A 21,277-nucleotide genomic window follows, 5' to 3' on the forward strand; every position below is an offset into this window, starting at 1 on the left:
AAAGGAGGATATAAGATGAACATCAACAAAAGCAAAATAAGGATAATGGAATGTAGCCGAATTAAGTCGGGAGATGCTGAGGAAATTAGATTAGGAAATGAGACACTTAAAGTAGTGAAAGAGTTTTGCTATTTGGGGAGCAAAATAACTGATAATGGTCGAAGTAGAGAGGATATAAAATGTAGACTGGCAATGGCAAGAAAAGCGTTTCTGAAGAAGAGAAATTTGTTAACAACGAGTATTGATTTAAGTGTCAGGAAGTCATTACTGAAAGTATTTGTATGGAGTGTCAGAAATGAAACACGGACGATAAATTGTTTAGACAAGAAGAGAATAGAAGCTTTCGAAATATGGTGCTACAGAAGAATTCTAAAGATTCGATGGGTAGATCACATAAATAACGAGGAGGTATTGAATAGAATTGGGGAGAAAAGGAGTTTGTGGCACAACTTGACTAGAAGAAGGGATCGGTTGGATGGACATGTTCTGAGGCATCAAGGGATCACCAATTTAGTATTGTAGGGCAGTGTGGAGGGTAAAAATCGTAGAGGGAGACCAAGAGATGACTACACTAAGCAGATTCAGAAGGATGTAGGCTGCAGTAGATACTGGGAGATGAGGAAGCTTGCACAGGATAGAGTAGCATGGAGAGCTGCATCAAACCAGTCCCAGGACAGAAGACCACCACCACAACAACAACAACAACAACAACAACAACAACAATGATCAAAGAACTTTGACAGCGCAATCGGACTTAACTTGCAAGGCGCTAAGCGTGAAGTGACAGGCAGTTTTAGCGAGAGTGCAGCAGCATGCGGCTGGGTTACCTGGTGGTGGTGAGCGGGAGGGAGCACGGTGGTTGCGGAGGCGGCCTTGCTGGAGGAGGTCTCGGTGCCGAAGCCGGAGTCCTGTACGGCGGAGCTGCCCGCACTGCTCGTGCCGCTGCCGTCGCCGCTCTTGGGCTGCTTCCGATGCGTCGCGCCGCTCGACGCGCCGTCGCTGCCTCCTACAACACCATAGCAACCGTGACATTTGTGCAAATAAGGAGAGAGAAGGAGAGGGAGAGAGTTTTACTACTACTACTACTACTACTACTACTACTAATAATAATAATAATAATAATAATAATAATAACCAAAGTGTGAAATTTTACCTTACTGTTTCACCAAAACAATTCAGTTCCAAGTAAGTCTTCCGTCTTCTCTTTCCTATGACAGGTGACTTCATTCAAGCGCACATACGCTCATTCACACTAACATAAAGCAGGTACAAATACGAAATCAGAGTAGTATTGTACACCTACACTGATAAGCCAAAAACATTACGTTCACTTCCCAACGCGGCGTTCGATGCCGCCTCGTCGCGATGTGTGCATGTGACGCGGTAAGGAAGTATTTAAGCCGAGCAGAGACGGAAGATACTAGCTGCATATGGAGAAATCCACTGAGATAAGCGACTTTGTCAAAGGAGGAACCCTGACAGCAACGCCACCATGTTGAATAATGCTTTTCGTGCAGTCATAGGACGTCGTGTTAAGACTCAAACTGAGCGCAAAGGCTGCATGATGCGCAAATTCACTCCCGACGTCCATGGCGAGGTCCGTCTTTGCAACCACGACACCATGCAGCGCGGTACATATGGACCCTAAAACACACCGAATGAACAGCTCAGGATTGGCATTACGTTGTGTTCGCCGATGAGTGTCGCACATGCCTTCAACCAGGCAATCGTCGGAGACGTGTTTGGAGGCACCCGGCCAGGCTGAACGCCTTAGACACACTGTCCAGCGAGTGCAGAAAGGTGGAGGTTCCCTGCTGTTTTGGGGTGGCATTATGTGGGGCCGACGTGCGCTGCTTGTGGTCATGGAAGGCGCCGTAACTGCTGTGCGATACGTGAATGCCATCTTTCGACCGATAGTGCAACCATATCGGCAGCATATTGGCGAGGCATTGTCTTCATGGACGACAATTCTTGCATTCATCGTGCACGTCTTGTGAATGACTTACTTCAGGACAACGACATCGCTCGACTAGAGTGGCCGGCTTGATCTGCATACATGAAGCCTGTCGAGCATGCCTGGGACAGATTGAAAAGGGCTGTTTACGGATGACATGACCCACCAACTACTCTGAGGGATCCACGCCGATTCGCTCTTGAGTGGGACAATCTGGACCAACCGTGCCTTGATGAACTTGTGGATAGTATGCCACGACCAATGCTACATGACGTGCTGCTGGGCATTAGAGGTACCAGTGTGTACAGCAATCTGGACCACCACCTCTGAACTCTCACTGTATGGCGATACAATATGTAAGGTATGGTTTTCATGAACAATAAAAAGGGCGGAAATGATGTTTAAGTTGATCTCTCTTCCAGTTTTCTGTGCAAGTTCCGGAACTCTCGGAACCAAGATGATGCAAAAGTTTTTTTTATGTGTGTATTATTACGCAGACCCTGTGAACGGGTATCTCAAAAACGACGAAGCTGGTCGAATGTTCATGTGGTACTGTTGTGAGTATCTACAGAAAGCAGTAAAAGGGCAGTGAAACTACCACTAGCTGCTCAGTGGTTGGACGTGCACACACACACACACACACACACACACACACACACACACACACACACACTGTGGGGTTTGGAGGCTTGTCTGCTCTGTAAAGTAGAATAGATGGCGAAAAAGCACAATGCCTGGGGACGCACACGTGTTTCAGAGCACACCATTCAGCAATCGATGTTGAACACTATGTTCTGCGGTAGAAGACCTCCTACGTGTTTACATGTTGGTCCAACGACATCAGTTACGATTGTAGCGGACTCGGAATCATCGTGATTGGACGGCATATCAGTGGAACCGTGACCGCTCGTCAAATGAATGTACACCAGGTCGATGGATGTCTCCACAAATGCCGTCATCCAGGCGAACGGTTCCTCGAAGCGTCCACCGCGTCCCACGCGCAGGCTGGTAGTAGTAGTATTGCGCTACCATGTGCATTCTCCTGCGCTTGCAAGGGATCTCGCACCACTTTGAGTGATGTCTTTCCTGAAGACGATTTCATCTTTCAGCAGTGTAACTGTCCGTGTCTCGAAGCCAGAGTCGTGCTACAGTGATTCGAGGAGCAAGATAGTGATGTAACGTTACTGTCTTGGCCACGAAATTCGGCTCATGTTAATCCGATGGTTACCATCTGGGTCGCTATCGAGCGCCATAATCGCGTACACAAATCTGAGGCGAGTTGATGATGATGATGACTCGTTTGTAGGGCCCGTAAGTGCGCAGTCATCAGCTCCCGTACAAATTCCCATTTTTTACACACTCCAATGGTTTTCACAGCTCAATCTAGCCGCTGTCACGAATGATGAAGATGATAATGAAATGATTAGGACAACACGAAGACCCAGTCCCCGGGCAGAGAAAATCCCAAACTCGGCCGGGAATGGAACCCAGGACCCCGTGATCCAGAGGCAGCAATGCTAGGCACTAGCTGCGGACAGAGGACAGTTATTTACGGGAATTACGTCACTTGCGCGTAGAGACCTGGTGCCACACAGCTGCACAAATCTGCCAACGAACTGTAGAATCGATTATATGTTGCGTTACAAAGATGCACCAACGAGCTACTAACGCCACGATACCTCTTGAGCAATTTGACGGAACACTGAATATGCATGATGTTTCAAAGTCTTTGCACAAACGTCTAGCACTGATAGATCACATCATAAGAAGCAACATTTGTTGGGGACAAAATGTTCACTAACACTTCTCTCTAGGTGTTCTTTTGTACTGGTTATACTCAGAGTATAAATACTTATGCAGTGAGCATTCGGATGTGTAGAACAACAGTTCTGTCCGCAACATCTGCATCTCAGGTCACGTGATTTTGGGACGGCGCATTTTAATCCGTGTAGCGCTTACCATATTGAGAGTCTTACTACTTCGCTACTACGGTTGTATCACCTTCAGAAGCGCCGTGAAACTTTGATTACGCTTTTAACGGTGATTTTAACAATTTCATAGCAGGAACTGAAGTTAACTGAAAGATGTGAAGAGCGATTCATTTTGTGCTTTTTCGCCACAGTATCATAACTCATTTTATAGTTTATTTACTTTTTTCGGTAAAGAGATAGGAAGTAAAGCCAGCAATAGTTTATTTAAGTTTTCTGTTGCATTTGTTCATAATGTGGAATCTCTGTTCTCATTACGTACTTTACAATGACACTGTATAAGAAACTGTTTCTCGAAAAAATATTACATACACACAAGTGTTTGAGAACCCGCATAAATTGGAGGAAATTACCCATCACGTATAAATTTTGTCTGCATATCAACATGGCACCAATATGCATACACTGACTGGCAGTTTACACAAACACACTTGCAAATTTATGAAGCACTTGTCTCGTAAACACTTAGTAGTGAAGTCGCAAAAATTATCTCAGCAACGCAATACTACAATCCCGTGCCTCGATTTTTTCAACACACAAAGCGCCTCATATCAATTTGACATTTACATTTATGCATGAAAAGTAACAGGTCCTCCTTTCACATACTTCTTTACATTCGTAATAAAGATAATACTGTATCATAGATGTTACTCTAATACTCAAAAGTGCAACAACGCATATAATACGCATATAAAACAAGGTGAATACATGTAATCTTCAATAATCAAACGAGCAACAACATATATAAAACAAATGTATATAAAACAAGGCAAATACGTATAATCTTTAGTAAATATAATCTTTAAGTTTCGCTATTGCCGCAAATTGTAGACAAGCAGCATCGTCCCGAAATCACCTGACTGGCCCGGTTTGATGTTGAGAACATGCGCAGAAGGATATGCTTACTCCATAGATTTACATACTCTATGGCTACGCACCTCAGAGGCGGCACGGCGTTAGCATTCTGCAGCGCGCGTATGCAATGCGTGTTGCCTATGACCCAGTCATCTGCTCCACGTGAAAGACGGTAGCCCGAGCAAAATTAAAAATTTCTGACTCGCTTCTAAAATATCTTTCTCCGCTCACAGGCACTTAGTCTTAATGTTTTCTTGTTAGAAATTCCTCCATCAGTTTACTGCGGTAGGTGATAAGCAGTTCACCTTGTTAGTAAATCCATCGAGTTCGGTGAACTCTCGTCGTCTCAGGCCTGGTGAAAATTAAACGACGCCTTGAAGTGTCGGCAAGTGCCAGTGAACATTTTACATCTACGACGTGCATTCAAAATATAACACCTCTTCTTTTTCCTCACAGAATAATTACGCGAAAACGGATATTTGCTTCACTTCTTGATGTAATCTCCCTGCAGCAGTACACATTTTTTACAACGTCGACGCCACTATTCCATGGCCGCTATGAATGCTACTTTAGGAGACTTGTTTGACCACTGGAAAATCGCTGATTCAGTGGCGGCACAGGTAGTGATTGTGTGAGCACGGAGAGTGTCTTTCATCGTTGGAAACAGTCGAAAGTCGCTACGAACCAGGCAGAGTGAGCGCGGAACATAAGAAATCATTTCGAAGTTGTTATGAAGAAACCGCAGCGTCGCGTTCGCCCGACGTGCTGACGCTTTGTCTTGGTGAAAGGAAACACGAGCAGTCTTTTCCGGCCGTTTTATACGCAGTGCTGAAAGGAGCATCTACAGATTGTATACGTGGACAAGAATAAAACATTCCCGGATTTCCCCATTAAAAACACACTTTTTCGGGGTGAAAAGACATTATACCCCAGTTAAAAGTACATTTCTTTCCGTTATAAGTGGCATCCTTTCCCAGGAGCTGTAAAACGCATCAATTCTTTGAACGCTAGGTGCCCACCACCTGCGTGGAACTTCCCGGCTCTCCCAACAAACAGTAACACATTTTGGAAAGATCTTACATGCGCAGCAAGATGTACACTGCATATTTTAATATTACGGAAGTATAAATACGAATGCACCAAATGCAGCACGATAGTTTCCGAACACACAACACCGACATACAAGCAGTGGATCGCCCTGTTACGATACTGAAACAAGAAACCGTAGTAGCGCTCCGAAAGGCCTGGCAGTGAACTTCGAAATCGGGAAAATATGGTGCGATAATGCGTATTATTGCTTTGCGCAATACAACCACTGGATGACATTTTTCATTAAGAAAATTTCACATATAATTCTGACCGACAAAAATTTTTTGCTGTTTTTTTCTGAGCGAATGGTTGAGCAGGATTTTAAGAGCACAACTTAAAGTGCAACAGCTGAATATTTTTGACAAGCATTAGCCGCGCGGTTTGAGGCGCCATGTCCCTCCCGCCGGATGTTCGAGACTTCCATCGGGTGCGCGCCGAGGTGTGTGTGTGTGTGTGTGTGTGTGTGTGTGTGTGTGTTCTTAGCGTGAGTTAGTTTAAGTAGTGTATAAGTCTAGGGACCGAGGACCTCAAGCAGTTTGGTCCAACATTTCCTGGGTTACCTGACTGAATACATGTTCCGTCGAGCACTTCGATTTTTCCACAGAAAAGCCTATTTTCCTCCAGATCTCATCTTGCACTTTATTTTAAGGATAATTATATTTTTGCTATCATTGTCGTACAATTTGTAATCTATGAAAGAACTAAATTAAATGACAAACTAATCTTTAAGGTGCATATTTTTTTTCAGTGTGTTCCTCTTTAACATTTCCAAAGACAAATGTGACAGTAAAATTTTAAATGCTGGCATAAACGATTGGTCTTCTGGGCCTAAGTGACTGGTCCTCCAAGTGTTAAATTTTGGAAGAGTCAAACACTCCACGATTTAAGAAATTCGTCGCACATTCTCACACGCAATAAAATTTGTCTTGCGTAAAGGGAATTCTGGTTTGAAAGTAACGCTTCTCAAACCACAATTCGCAATATTTTCACGCGACCTCTTAAAAATGTGAACAGTTGTGACATCACGCTCATCAAAAGAGGTTTTATTGTCATGAAGTACTGCGTAGTCTTCGTCCTAAAGCTTTTGACACATTTTGTTGTGTAAGCATTTTCCTCGTCTAAGCAATGTGTTTTCTTGTTGTAAATAGCGCGTTTTCTTTGCAACTAGAGTTTCATTTTCGTGTTATTCCCTCGCTTGTGTTTTATTGTTGCAATATTATTCTGCAGTAGCGGGTTAAAGTCAAATTCTTTGTTAGAGTAATAGTTCTTACCAGTAAAAGTTACAGAAATTTAACTAAAAACTAAAATAGTGAAAAGTTTCTGTGAAATCGTAAAAAATTCGCGGGTATTTCCCGGACGAAAAACGTTTTCGGATTTTTCCGCGGTATCTTTGTTGTCCTGGGACATATACACCCTGTTGCACTTCGAAACATCTTTTGAGGATGCACCTCTCACCACAGTGCCCTTTGGAACGCTATGTCCCAGAACATGACTACCATATTTTTTTCAGCCCTGGCGACAACACGAAATTTTTTCTTTTTTTGTGGCGGTGACTGTTTCTTCATTTAACTGACTCGCGCTTCCTTTCAGGTCGATGAAAGGGCAGTCCCATTCCTGCCATAATAACGCGACAACATTACTTGGCAGAAAGCCGTACGTCAACATTCGTGGCACCCCCCTGGAGAAGACTTTTAATATTTTCAGGTCTTCATGCAGGTTTGTCTGCATAGATCACACGGAAATGCCAACTTTGGATGGAATGTAAACCATGGGGCAAAGCCGAGATTGTCTCGGTTTGTTGTCTTCTTTAGACTGACGCACCCACGAACAAACTTTAGGTATATCTGCCCGGCCTCTGTGGTAGAGCAGTTCTAGGCGCTTCAGTCTGGAACCGAGCTGCTGCTACGGTCGCAGGTTCGAATACTGCCTCGGGCATGGATATGTGTGACGTCCTTAGGTTGGTTAGGTTTAAGTAGTTCTAAGTTCTAGGGGACTGATGACCACAGATGTTAAGTCCCATAGTCCTCAGAGCCATTTGAACCATTTTTTTTAGGTGTATCTATGACACCGTGTCTCACTCAACTGGCGATTAATTTCATTTGGTGTCACACCACGCAAATGGAGAAAACGAATGATTATACGCTGTTCTTCTAATGAAAACTTCGTCATTTTAAGTATCAAAAGTAGTCCTCACTCAAGCATCTGCCACTAGAGTTGTGTGTGTCGTACATTGCTGCCACCTCTGTCATGCATTCAGAATGAATGCGAGCGCATTTCAAAACAAACCGCATGCTTCTGTGTTTCCAGTCCAGAGAAAAAAATCAGATGCCGTATGGCCCGAATGCACCACGTAACGGAAGTTATCTACGGCGTAACGTAAATACTTCGAAACTCCTTGTGTACGGTCTTAGTGCCAGTTGACAATTAATGCCCGGGGAGGACTCGGGGAGGTTGTATGTGCGATGTAACTCTGGAACGCTAGAAGAAATTTCTGCCAAACTTCGTACACATATGGCTTGGAATCTAAAGTGAACCCAACCATCTTAAGAACGCCCTCTTAATCACTAAGAGAAGTTGACTGAATGCTCTGCTCTCAATCGTTACGCTCTAGAGCCCGAAGAACCAGATGTTATCTCCAAAAACTAGGCATCACTACCAAGAAGGATAAACCGTGGCCCACTTGTTCTGTTGCCTATTCTGCCCCGAGTCGTGCTGGTCATCACAGTGTGATACTGTAATTTCATTTTAGTGGTTTTTGTAATTAAGCTTCTGACAAGAATAATAAACTATCTATGTAAAAAATACTATGAACGTGGACGGGCAGTGGCGGTAGGTTGGAGGGAGAAATGATGACATGCAAGCATCACTCAAGGGCGTCTAGAGAAATTTCAAGCATACGTGATATGAACATTATTTACTGTCTCAAAAACAATCTAAGGGGGAGGGAGACAATTAGGAGCGGGTGATAAACAGAGTACCTTTAGGAGAGAGATTTGGAAGGACATTACATCTGAAAACAATCTGAAACAACCAATACTGATATTGGATCCAGAGTGTTCCATGTTGGTACGTTGACTGCTAAGTTTCGATGACATACACTATGTGATCAAAAGTATCCGGAAGTATCAACACCCCCCCCCCCCCAAAACATACGTTTTTCATATTAAGTGCATTGTGCTGCCACCTACTGACAGGTACTCTATATTAGCGACCTCAGTAGTCATTAGACATCAAGATAGGGCAGAATCGGGAGCTCCGTGGAACTCATGAACTTTGAACGTGGTCAGGTGATTGGGTGTCACTTGTGTCATACGTCTGTACGCGAGATTTCCACACTCCTAAACATCCCTGGGTCCACTGTTTCCGATGTGATAGTGAAGTGTAAACGTGAAGGGACACGTACACCTCAACAGGGTACAAGCCGACCTCGTCTGTTGACTGACAGAGACCGCCGACAGTTGAAGAGGGTCGTAATATGTAATAGGCAGACATCTATCCAGACCATCACACAGGAATTCCAAACTGCATCAGGACCCACTGCAAGTACTATGACTGTTAGGCGGGAGGTGAGAAAACTTGGATTTCTTGGTTGAGCGGCTACTCATAAGCCACACATCACGCCGGTAAAATGCCAAACGACGCCTCGCTTGGTGTAAGGAGCATAAACATTGGCGGATTGAACAGTGGAAAAACTTTGTATGGAGTGACTAATCACGGTACACAATGTGGCGATCAGATGGCAGGTGAACGTTATCTGTCAGCGTGTGTAGTGCGAACGGTAAAATTCGGAGGCGGTGGTTATGGTGCGGTCGTGTTTTTCATGGAAGGGGCTTGCATCCCTTGTTGCTTTGCGTGGCACTATCACAGCATAGGCCTACACTGATGTTTTAAGCACCTTCCTGCTTCCCACTGTTGAAAAGCGATTCGGGGATGGCGACTGCATCTTTCAACACGATCAAGCACCTGTTCATAATGCGCTGCCTGTGGCGGAGCGGCTACACGACAATAACATCCCTGTAATGGATTGGCCGGCGCAGAGACCTGATCTGAATCCTGTAGAACACCTTTGGGCTGTTTAGGAACGCCGACTTCGTGCCAGGCCTCACCGACCCACATCGATACCTCTCCTCAGTGCAGCACTCCGTGAAGAAGGGGCTGTCATTCCCCAAGAAAACTCCGGGTACCTAATTGAACGTATGCTTGCGAGAGTGGAAGCTGTCATCAAGGCCAACACCATACTGAATTCCAGCATTACCGATGGAGGGTGCCACGAACTTGTAAGTCATTTTCAGCCAGGTGTCCGGATACTTTTCATCACATAGTGTCTCACTCCTAAGGGATTGATAAATATTTGTATCCTGTCCATAGTATTCCGGACTGCTAAGCTGAATGGTACCAGTCCTGATGACATCCATAGAGGTGTGTGAGGGACCGCAATAATATGTAAAACATAAGTGTGGAATGTGTCCAACAACAACAAACTTTGTGCTCAAACCACATAATACTTACAAAAACATAGAGGGTAAGACCTATGTCAATGTAGGAAGCTGCTGAGGCTGGAAACAAAATATGAATAATATCAGCGACTCAGGAGTTATTGAGTGTTTGGTTACATTCGCAATGACACTTGACCTCAACACACGTCGTGTAGGGGGGGTGAGAGTGGGGTGACACAAAAATAACCACGTGACACTGCGTAATCAGTCAGTCAAGTAATAAAGAAGCGACTTCCAATCTTAGAGGCTGAGTGACCAACATGTTTGCCTGTCACACTCTTAACTCGGGTTCGACTCCTGGTACTACCATAAATTTCTCCCTTGGTCGATGAAACGAAAAGGCGTCCACTCAGCCTCGTGATGAGCTACTCCGAAAACGACTAGCAACAGCTATTTTTAGGGCCGACACCAAACATGGGGGGGGGGGGGGGGGGGGGGGAGGGAGGTGAAAGGATCACGTTCCTCTATACTGACAGCCCACGTCGCATTAGGTGGGGCATGGAGAAGTGGTCGTCGGTCGACGGCAAAAGACCCTACATGCGAAATGGTCTCAGTCCAGCACAGAGTGGCACGTGTAACTCGGGAAGGAAACGTACGCTGGTACCAGTCACCCACTAGAGGCGATCGCTCCATAATGAACGGTTGTACGAGAATGTATTGCCTGAATACAAAATGAGACTCCTCGCATGACTGGGAAACTATCTCGTCATGGCGTATTACCTTGAATCATGTCCTTCAGCTGCACGAAATATCAAAATCGATCTACTCAATGGCAGTAGATGAGCAGTTTACTACAAATATGTTCTTGCGATCCGTTGCAATGCTAAAACGGCGGAGATCCCACGAAGCTCACGGAAGAACGTATACAGAAATGCCTAAAGCACGTGAAGGAACGAATCCGCTGATATGCGGACGCAAATTGGCCTTACTTTGAAAGTGACCGCCGCTATAGGAAATTACAGAGTGTGGGACTGTTAGAGGTACAGACGAAAGGTGATGGGAGGGGGGGATGTAGAGGGCAACGAAACAAACTCTAATTCTACTACAAGTACGGAAACCAAGGGTTTCCCCGATACGACGTACGCGTAACTGCAGTTATGACAATGTTAAAACACCATTTATGTATATCTGTTCCAGGTGGCAGCTCCCACACTTAAAGGCAAATACAATTTGTACGTGTAGCATTTCAAGCATTTCCACACACATTTTCAAGTGAAGAAATGGCTGATATTCACTTCATGTGAAGGCCTGCTAATGTCGGTACATAGGATGCAGCATGGTTGTAAGACAAAGCATATCCTCAGAGGAAACAGCCAGACAGCTGAGTGTTCACTACATCCCATCAGCACCTGCGCGAGACCTGTTCATGTAAACGCAGCATGAACGTGCAGGTAGACAAGGAACAGTGTGGACACCACGAAGGAGCGTGTATTACAGCAACTGTACGCAATGGCCGGCGTAATTACGAGAAGAATTCCTGCTGATGAACACGTTTCGCCCACCACCAACTGGAGCATATAACAAGAGGAATAGGTGCACCCGTATCATGATCAAAGTGTGCAAACCCTGTCGGCACCAGTCTTTCTAGTCCGTATTACCTTCTACCAATAGACCCTTATGCAGTGTGCGAATGATTACCCTAGGCAGTATTAAGAACATCCACAGCGCACAGGTTCGAGTTTATGGGAACTCGCACCTTACCACTGAGACAGCACATTAGGGAAGATTTTCCGTTAGAGTCTGGGCAGCTGTCTTTCGTGGTACGGCCACATTTCCTATCCTGCTGACTTACTGAAACACAAACGAATCGACAATCTGCATGATGTTCCTTACCGTGAAAGGATGCTTATGAAGTACATGCATGATGCACCGGCACGCTTCCACGTAGTTGTACTGGAATACGTGGCGCGAATCTTCGACACCAGGTGTTTCAGCCGTGGTTCGCCAACAGCATGGCCTCTGACGTCCGCTGACTTCAATCCGTTGGATTGTTTTATGTGGGAATATTTATATTATTCTAGCCCTGCTGTTAGGGTCGCTGAACTCTGGGAATGCATTGTGGACAGTTGTCGATGCATTCGGAACACTCCTGGGATTTTTGAACGCGTAACGACATTGATAACGAGACGTACTGAAGCGTGCCTTCAAACGAACGGTGGTGGCTCTTTTAAACAATAACTGTAATATGTTTGTGCGCAAGAGCATACTTGCAGCTTTGATCCTCGTGGACTCCGTTACAAGGTGTTCATGTATTCAGTCGTAATCCGTCACATCGGGAACAATGTCCAAATAAAGAGTACCTGGTTTTTCATTTTTGTCTTGACGAATTAAAGTTACGTTTTCTTAATTTAAGCAACTTTTAGTAACAGTCTTTCATAAAATATCTACAATTAAGAACTTATATTTGAACTGAAAACAGGAATTTGGTGTGCAGTAATGAATTAGAAACAAGGAGACGTGCATTATTCATAGAAATAATGATGAATTTTACAATTATTGAGATGTAGGCATTTCAAATTGAACGAGAAAAAAATTATTCAGGCGAGATCAGAACCAGCGAACCATAAATTGCAGATAGTTACCAATCTATCACGCTACGGGTTCCGCTATACGTCGAACGTGTCTGCAGAGTTTCTAATACAGTTCCTCGCACAACTTCAAAGCCGATTATATCTGTAAATTTATGAAAAACATTAAGGACAAGCTATTTTTCGGCACTTTTTAACTGTGTTCCACACGCGTGTTTCACTACGGAACAGAAAGCAGCCCCAGCCATTTTCATGCCGCGCATTAACAGCGCGACAATCTGAGCACGACGGTGCAGAGGCGTGATTAAGAAAAAGGTTGATGGCTGTTAATGCATTTGAATGCATTAAAGTTTTATTTGACATACGTTAGTAACAACATATCTAATACTTTAAGTAGGACCTACTTCCAAGAGCCTGACAACACTAGAGTATGTGTGCTACGGCTTCTGAGCAACCATCGCGTTTGTGTTTGTTTACATCAGGTTTATTCTTACGCTGAACAGAGTATATAGTACGTCACGACAAATGGTTCTTCCGTATCCAGGTGAATCGTGGGACATTATATTATCAAGCCTATGAAGCATAAACAAGAAATCCACCTTAGCCGCAGTTCGCTTCCAATCTTTCCATACGACGATGGAGGTGCGAGAAAAAGTTTACTTCTACATCGAATCCATGATTCGTGAGTCTTGAACGGCCCCGTGCGGTGCCACGGCACCAAACAATGCGCCTGGGAAATAATTCTGGTGAAGCAGTGGTCGCGGCGACAGCCGTCACGTGTTCTATATGTTATCGTTGGCAAGTTCTCAGAGTTCTAACACAGTTACGTAAGTCGCTGGATACCAAGGAGTGCTTACAGTCCTAGGAGACCATGTGATTATGTTTAGCGCTTTTGGGTGACGGGAAAAACCATTTTCAGTAATAAATGTTCTTTCCTCCGCCTAATTAAAATGCTATGGTAATGCGTAAAGGGTTGCTGCAGCAGTACTACAACTTGCCTAATCTGCTATATCGTCAAAACTGCAGCACACGTCAGAAACTTTCGGACCGCTAAATTGTCTTCCACACCTCACTACAGTAAGCAGCACACGAGTTCTCTTGAAATCTCACACTGAACAGCTAGTATTCTTCGAGCAGGAACAGTTATTGTCATTGCTCCGTAGGTGATGTTTGCGATAGTACGACACACAATCTTGCCAAAAATGAATAAAAAAACTGGACAAACGCGAGTAGAGCTCGCGTTCTGAGGGCTCCATACAAACTAAATTATGTTCTGATGAGTGATTTGGCCGTCTCTTTTCATTGCACTGACTTAAAACCTTTATTTTTTTTTCATCGCGAAGGGATCTTATGTAGACCGCGGTATCTACCAAAATTCAAACTAGATACCTCTGCCCATTTCTGAGATAAAGGGGTCTTAACGGACAGGCAGACCAAACTGACAACAAAGTGACCCTAAAAGAATTCCGTTTCTACCGACAGCGATACAGAACCTTAAACAGAAACAGATCACTGCTTATACAGGGTGTTACAAAAAGGTACGGCCAAAGTTTCAGGAAACATTCCACACACACAAATAAAGAAAAGATGTTATGTGGACATGTGTCCGGAAACGCTTAATTTCCATGTTAGAGCTCATTTTAGTTTCGTTCTTCCACCTACGCTCAATGGAGCACGTTATGATGATTTCATACGGGATACTCTACCGGTGCTGCTAGAACATGTGCCTTTACAAGTACGACACAACATGTGGTTCATGCACGATGGAGCTCCTGCACATTTCAGTCCAAGTGTTCGTACGCTTCTCAACAACAGATTCGCTGACCGATGGATTGGTAGAGGCGGACCAATTCCATGGCCTCCGCGCTCTCCTCACCTCAACCCTCTTGACTTTCATTTATGGGGGAATTTGAAAGCTCTTGTCTACGCAACCCCGGTACCAAATGTAGATACTCTTCGTGCTCGTATTGTGGTCGGCTGTGATACAATACGCCATTCTCCAGGGCTGCATCAGCGCATCAGGGATTCCATGCGACGGAGGGTGGATTCATGTATTCTCGCTAACGGAGGACATTTTGAACATTTCCTGTAACAAAGTGTTTGAAGTCACGCTGGTACGTTCTGTTGCTGTGTGTTTCCATTCCATGATTAATGTGATTTGAAGAGAAGTAATAAAATGAGCTCTAACATGGAAAGTAAGCGTTTCCGGACACACGTCCACATAACATATTTTCTTTCTTTGTGTGTGAGGAATGTTTCCTGAGAGTTTGGCCGTACCTTTTTGTAATACCCTGTATTTTTCGCAGTACTCGTAAGAGTGATTGTCTGCTGTATGTCATTCTATTTGCCTATGTACAACTTGATATCCTTCCGTCCACTTCTGATACAATGGAGACCCCATATTAGACACAATGACTTCATAGTACCTCAGATCTGATAAATTCATGACTTAAAATTGAGAATGTGTCAGGTACTTGCACAATTACCTGCGAAATCATTAATCTCATGTAGACAGTTCAGAGCCTTGCTGCCGTATTCGGTACACAAAATGGGTCCAATAATTCTGGTTACACCTACAATACACCTCCATCTCGTTAGCAACGCAATCCATTCCACACACTATCTGACTTATCTGATGCCGAGTAAGTTGTGCGAGTACGCCTACATGACAGTACTGCACACTGTTTTAGGGTCTTTCGATCTCGTTCTCATATTAATTTTGTGCTTACAGAGCTATGAATGATACTGTGTGACAACGTTTTTCGCAGACTCACAAGAATCTCACTGAAATTGGCCTGAAAGGTACTATTTCCCGGAAGTGCCCACCGGAGAGCCTGGTAGTGGAAGCTGGCTGTTGACTGCATGCAACGCAACGAATCTACTGTCACTCGAACATCTCGGCAGTCAACTGTCGCGTCATCGAACAGCTCTTCCAACTGGTGCGGCTCGACCTTTAAAGAAGCTCTCTGGTGGTCACGTTGCGACTGCAGAGTATGTGAAACCATGTGCGCACCGCAATCTTACGTCAGTTATAATAGCGAAGAAACGTTTCTGACTATAAAAGCGGTAGGCGACTATTTAATTAGGTGTTAGTAAGTCGGCTGTGCATTTTATTATGATACATAAAATTTGTGGCGGACTGGGACACGAACCGGGATTTCCGGCTATCGCGAACGGTCATCTTAAATACTTCGGCTATCCGAGCAAGCGTCCTATACCATTCCAAACTACCATACGTCAAATTGTCCGTATCACCTATCCTCGCACTTTGTGATTCCTACACAGGGTAGGACGGCTTTTTAATGTCGTTACTTTTGCCGGTCGAGGCATATATTTGTATACCAATGATTTATACAATGTCTGTTTCTACAGTGTCAGCATAATACATTCAGTGCCCTACAGGCAAGCACTCAGAAACCCAATTTCCTCTTTCAGCAGGCAAAGTATAATAGTATTACAATCTACCTCTCCTTTCACGGAGACTGACAACAAACTAAGTTGTGTTCATAGAATGGACGGTTTCGTGGTCGGTATTTACGTCCTCGGTGATTTTCATTATACGAGCGTAAGGCCTCGGTGTAATGCACGTTTTGTGCCTAAAGCTTCGTCTCCAAATACTGCAGACAGACTTACTGGTTACAAATCCTTCGTTAGTTGATTTTAGATTTTGCCGAGTTGGAAGATGAACTGAAACTCTTTCTAGCCTCTGAGGATGTGTCAAGATTGGGAGACGAAACGTTACTCACGGAAACACGCCTCCGACCACCGCTTGAAGCATATACGAGGGTTGTAACTTAAAAACAGTGGCAACTATTTATTCACAAACGATACAAAAAGAGTTACCTGTTTGAACCTGTCACTGTCCTTCAAAGTTGTCACCAGCGTTATGTGGATCCCGTTGCCAGCGATGTGGAAGGCGTAGTATACCGTTAGCAGAGCCTGTTCTGTTGATGGTGCGAATGGAACGGTCTACTGCCTGTCGGTTCTCTGGAACAGTTCTCAATCGAATGCCACGAAGCGGTTCCTTCACCTTCGAAATCAAATGAAAGTCAGAAGGTCTTAAATCCGGGGAGTAAGGTGGATGGTACAGTACTTCCCAGTCCCATCGACCGAACAGAGCAGTCACAGCTTGCCATGTATGTGCCCTCGCATTGTCGTGCAAAATGATGGGTGGGTTGCATAGAAAGTGTCGCAGCTTCTTTCGCAAAACTGGTCGCTGGTGATGCTAAAAAACGTACAGTAATACTGTGCATTGACGGTCTGCCGTGGAGGAACATAATGAGTTAGCATAACACCATCACAGTGGTACGCGAGAATCGCCATAACTTTAGACCGCTCCATTCGCACCATCAACACAACAAGCTCTGCTAACGGTATACTACGCCATCCACATCGCTGGCGACTGAAGTACAGTAACAGGTTCAAACATGTAACTCTTTTGTATCGATTGTGGATAAGTAGTTGCCATTATTTAAGTTACAACCCTCATACATTTGAGAATTAAAATTAAAGAGGATGTAAAGGTAGCGACGTCGCCGCTACAGTGAGCAGGCAGTTACCTGTGATCTCCTTGTGGTGCGCGGCGCCGTGCAGCAGCTTGCGACGCACGCGCACGCCCGGTTCCCAGTCTGCAGCCGGCGGGCGGTGCCGGGAGGCGGCGCCGGAGGGGCTGGCGGAGGCGGCGCTGGAGGCGGGGGCGGCGGCGTGGTGCAGCTGGTGGAGGTGCGCCGGCGGCAGCGTGGCCGCCGTGGAGGAGGCGGTGCTGGTGCAGCACGACGAGGACGAGCCGCCGCGCTCGCTGGCCGCCAGCTTCTGCCGCAGGTGCGGGAACGTCTCCATGACCAGGTCCCGGAACTCCAGCAGCGCGCCCACCTCATTCTGCAGCTCCTGTGACAGCAGCACGGCGTCACTAGGGGTGTCGTTAATACTAACACAGTTTGTGTCTACTTGGAAATGAGTATCTGAAGGCAGCACACACCAAAGGCATTGCAAGGGTACGCTACCGGCGTCCGGTGTGGCCTAGCGGTTCTAGGCGCTTCAGTCTCGAACCGCGCGACCGCTACGGTCGCAGGTTCGGATCCTGCCTTGGGCATGGATGTGTGTGATGCCCTTAGGTTAGTTAGGTTCAAGTAGTTTTAAGTTCTAGGGGACTGATGCCCTCAGATGTTAGGTCTCATAGTGCTAAGAGCCACTTGAACTTTTTTTTTTGGGTACACTACGTTAACGCGTCACATCAGTAACGTGATCTAAAATTTAAAATGTAACATATGTCAGCAGTATGTGTAGAGAAGGGTTTGGAGAGTGTGTGAGTATATGAGGAAAGAAGGGAGGTAAGAGAGAACAGAAGAAATGAGGACAGAAAGAGAGAAGTGAGTAAGGGGGAAGAAACAAGTGAGAGACAAGTAGAAAAGAGAAGAGACAGATGGAGTAAACAATAGGCGAAATGGGGGTAAAGAGGAGGCAGAGAGAGAGGTGGCAGGACGTGTGGAGAGAGGTGGCAGGACGTGTGGAGAGAGGTGGCAGGACGTGTGGAGAGAGGTGGGAGGTGGTGTGGAGAGAGGTGGGAGGTGGTGTGGAGAGAGGTGGGAGGTGGTGTGGAGAGAGGTGGGAGGTGGTGTGGAGAGAGGTGGGAGGTGGTGTGGAGAGAGGTGGGAGGTGGTGTGGAGAGAGGTGGGAGGTGGTGTGGAGAGAGGTGGGAGGAGGTGTGGAAAGAGGTGGGAGGAGGTGTGGAAAGAGGTGGGAGGAGGTGTGGAAAGAGGTGGGAGGAGGTGTGGAAAGAGGTGGGAGGAGGTGTGGAAAGAGGTGGGAGGAGGTGTGGAAAGAGGTGGGAGGAGGTGTGGAAAGAGGTGGGAGGAGGTGTGGAAAGAGGTGGGAGGAGGTGTGGAAAGAGGTGGGAGGAGGTGTGGAAAGAGGTGGGAGGAGGTGTGGAAAGAGGTGGGAGGAGGTGTGGAAAGAGGTGGGAGGAGGTGTGGAAAGAGGTGGGAGGAGGTGTGGAAAGAGGTGGGAGGAGGTGTGGAAAGAGGTGGGAGGAGGTGTGGAAAGAGGTGGGAGGAGGTGTGGAAAGAGGTGGGAGGAGGTGTGGAAAGAGGTGGGAGGAGGTGTGGAAAGAGGTGGGAGGAGGTGGGTTAGGGGGAGGAGGTGGGTAAGAGGGTGATGAAGGGGAGAGAGGCAGAATAGTAGAGAAAGGGAGAAGAATGGGGGGGAAATGGGGGGAAAAGAGAAAGAGCATAGAGGGCATGCAGAGTCGAAATCTCTGACCTGGAAGTGAACTAAACCCAAGACCACACAATCTAGAGGAAGTGACGCTAACTAGTATACCACGAGCTGCGGACAATAAATAATAATAGCAAGTCATTTTTATTTTCTTCATGGAGACGTTTAGAGGGCTTATACACTCAGTTTCTGGTAGATCAGTGGATTACATGACGATTTATTTTCCTGAATGTAGCCAGTGGTCTCCCTTACCCTTGTTTTCACTGCAAATTACAAATAGTTTTTATGTGCCACTTGTTATCATAATACCGCACTCACGCCACACACGATAAACAATAGCAAAGCTGAAACTTCCTGGCAGACTAAATGCGACTCGACCCACGACCTCTGCCTTTCTTGGGCAAATTGTCTACCAAATGAGCTATCCAAGGACGACTCAGGGTCCTTTCTCACAGCTTTACTTCCGCCATTATCCCATCTCCTACTTTCCAAACTTCACAGAAATTCTCCTGTGTAACTTGTAGGACTAACACACCTGAAAGAAAAGGTATTACTGAGACATGGCTTAGCCTTAGCTTGGAGGATGCTTCCAGAATGGTTTTTCACTCTGGTACAAACTGTGTGCAGATATGAAACTTCTTCTCTGATAAAAACTGTGGACCGGACCGAGATACTAACAAGTTTAGAAGCTAGGAGGTGATGTATTGGTGGAAGTAAAGCTACGAGGACGGGTCGTGAGTCTTGCTTGGGGAGGTCAATCCGCAGAAAGCTTGCCCGCGAAAGGCAAAGGTACTAGGTTCGGGTCCAGTCCGGTAGACAGTTCTAATCCCCCAGGAAGTTTATCAGCGCACACTCCGCTGCAGAGCGAATAATTCAGTCTAGTAACGAAGCTGCCTATCAAGATGTGCGTTTGTATTACTGCAGGGCATGCAAACACAAAACAAAAACAATCCAATCATTGCACAGGTACAGAAATACGGTGCGTTGTAAGTCAAAGGGAACTAACTACCTGTTCACACTGCGAATCAAAGATACAGTGAACATCCACAATGTCTTTACATCTTCGGAACTCAGGCGTATAAAATTAAACTTCTTTAAAACAATTGCTTTTAAGGGTACTTACAGTGACTGAAATTACGAATAGCTGGTAGTTAAGGCCAAAATATCAAACCTAATCATCATCAAATAAATATGCTGAAATCTGTGTACATATATGTTGTTCGTTAATGTTTATACAAACAATTCATAAATGTGTGTTGTCTTTATATTCATTTCGCAATGTAAGCTCGTAATGAACATTGAAATTGTCAAGTAATGCACCGATCATCAGGAAATGAAGGTGTAAGCCATCAAAGCGCGTTTGAAGAAAACAACCATGACGATGCCGGTACTCGTTTTGTTTTTATTTAATAAACAGTTGCAGTCTCCAAATTACAATCCAGCAGGAACGGCGTGCAGTAATTTCGTCAAGTAGTTGTTTTTGAAAGAGGTTGTGCTCCACTTTTGGCTCTACAAGATTCTATGTCATATTACGGCACACCCACACGTTAACAATGACAAGCTCCTTGTAGGGATGTGTCGTCCTTGTTGGTAGGATGATTTGAGTTAATGGTTGTTATGAACAACGCGAGTAATATGAAACCTAATTTATGTTATTTACGTTGTCATTATTAACCTCTTTTTGGTATCTTTCATACTTAATCCTAAAGGGAGAAAATGAGCTGATGAGAGCGCTTATGCTCGTTTCAACCCAAGGTTTCATTTTTTCTGTTTTGGAACCATTTATTTTCTGACCAAGAGAAACAACAATTTTAATGTATTGCCGTTTCGCTTTTTTTCTGGTTTTGGTTTGAAGGGATAAATTATAATCCCAACATTCACCTTACAGGGGAGGGAAACCACACTAAAAGCTGACATGGGATTATTTCGCAGATAGTAGACAAACTACGAAGTAGTTGTCAGATCTATCTTGGGTTTTGTTACAAGAGATGGTTGATATTGCTGGCTGGTCCCGCTTCCAGGTAAATTTCTTTGTGTTCTTGGTATGTTTTACTCACGCACTGTGCTACTGTACTCGTATATGGCGAGTAAGTGTACTAAAATTTTGCAAAACTGAAATTAACGATTTTATCGTCAAATACTTCCGTCGTCAGT

General features: G+C 45.1%; 1 protein-coding gene across 2 annotated transcripts in view; it reads right to left on the reverse strand.

Annotated features, from left to right (window-relative positions):
• Positions 1 to 21,277, reverse strand: part of LOC126278798 (nucleolar and coiled-body phosphoprotein 1) — a 653,632-nt gene that overhangs the window by 57,062 nt on the left and 575,293 nt on the right. For both annotated transcript variants that reach the window (XM_049979075.1, XM_049979081.1), the window contains exons 3-4: positions 17,470 to 17,797; positions 828 to 1,006 (exon numbers count right to left, since the gene is read on the reverse strand). In XM_049979075.1, coding sequence (XP_049835032.1) covers positions 828 to 1,006; positions 17,470 to 17,797 — 507 coding nt within the window. The remainder of the gene's footprint in view (positions 1 to 827; positions 1,007 to 17,469; positions 17,798 to 21,277) is intronic.

This window comes from Schistocerca gregaria, chromosome 1 (assembly GCF_023897955.1).
Source record: "Schistocerca gregaria isolate iqSchGreg1 chromosome 1, iqSchGreg1.2, whole genome shotgun sequence".
NCBI lineage: Eukaryota > Metazoa > Arthropoda > Insecta > Orthoptera > Acrididae > Schistocerca > Schistocerca gregaria.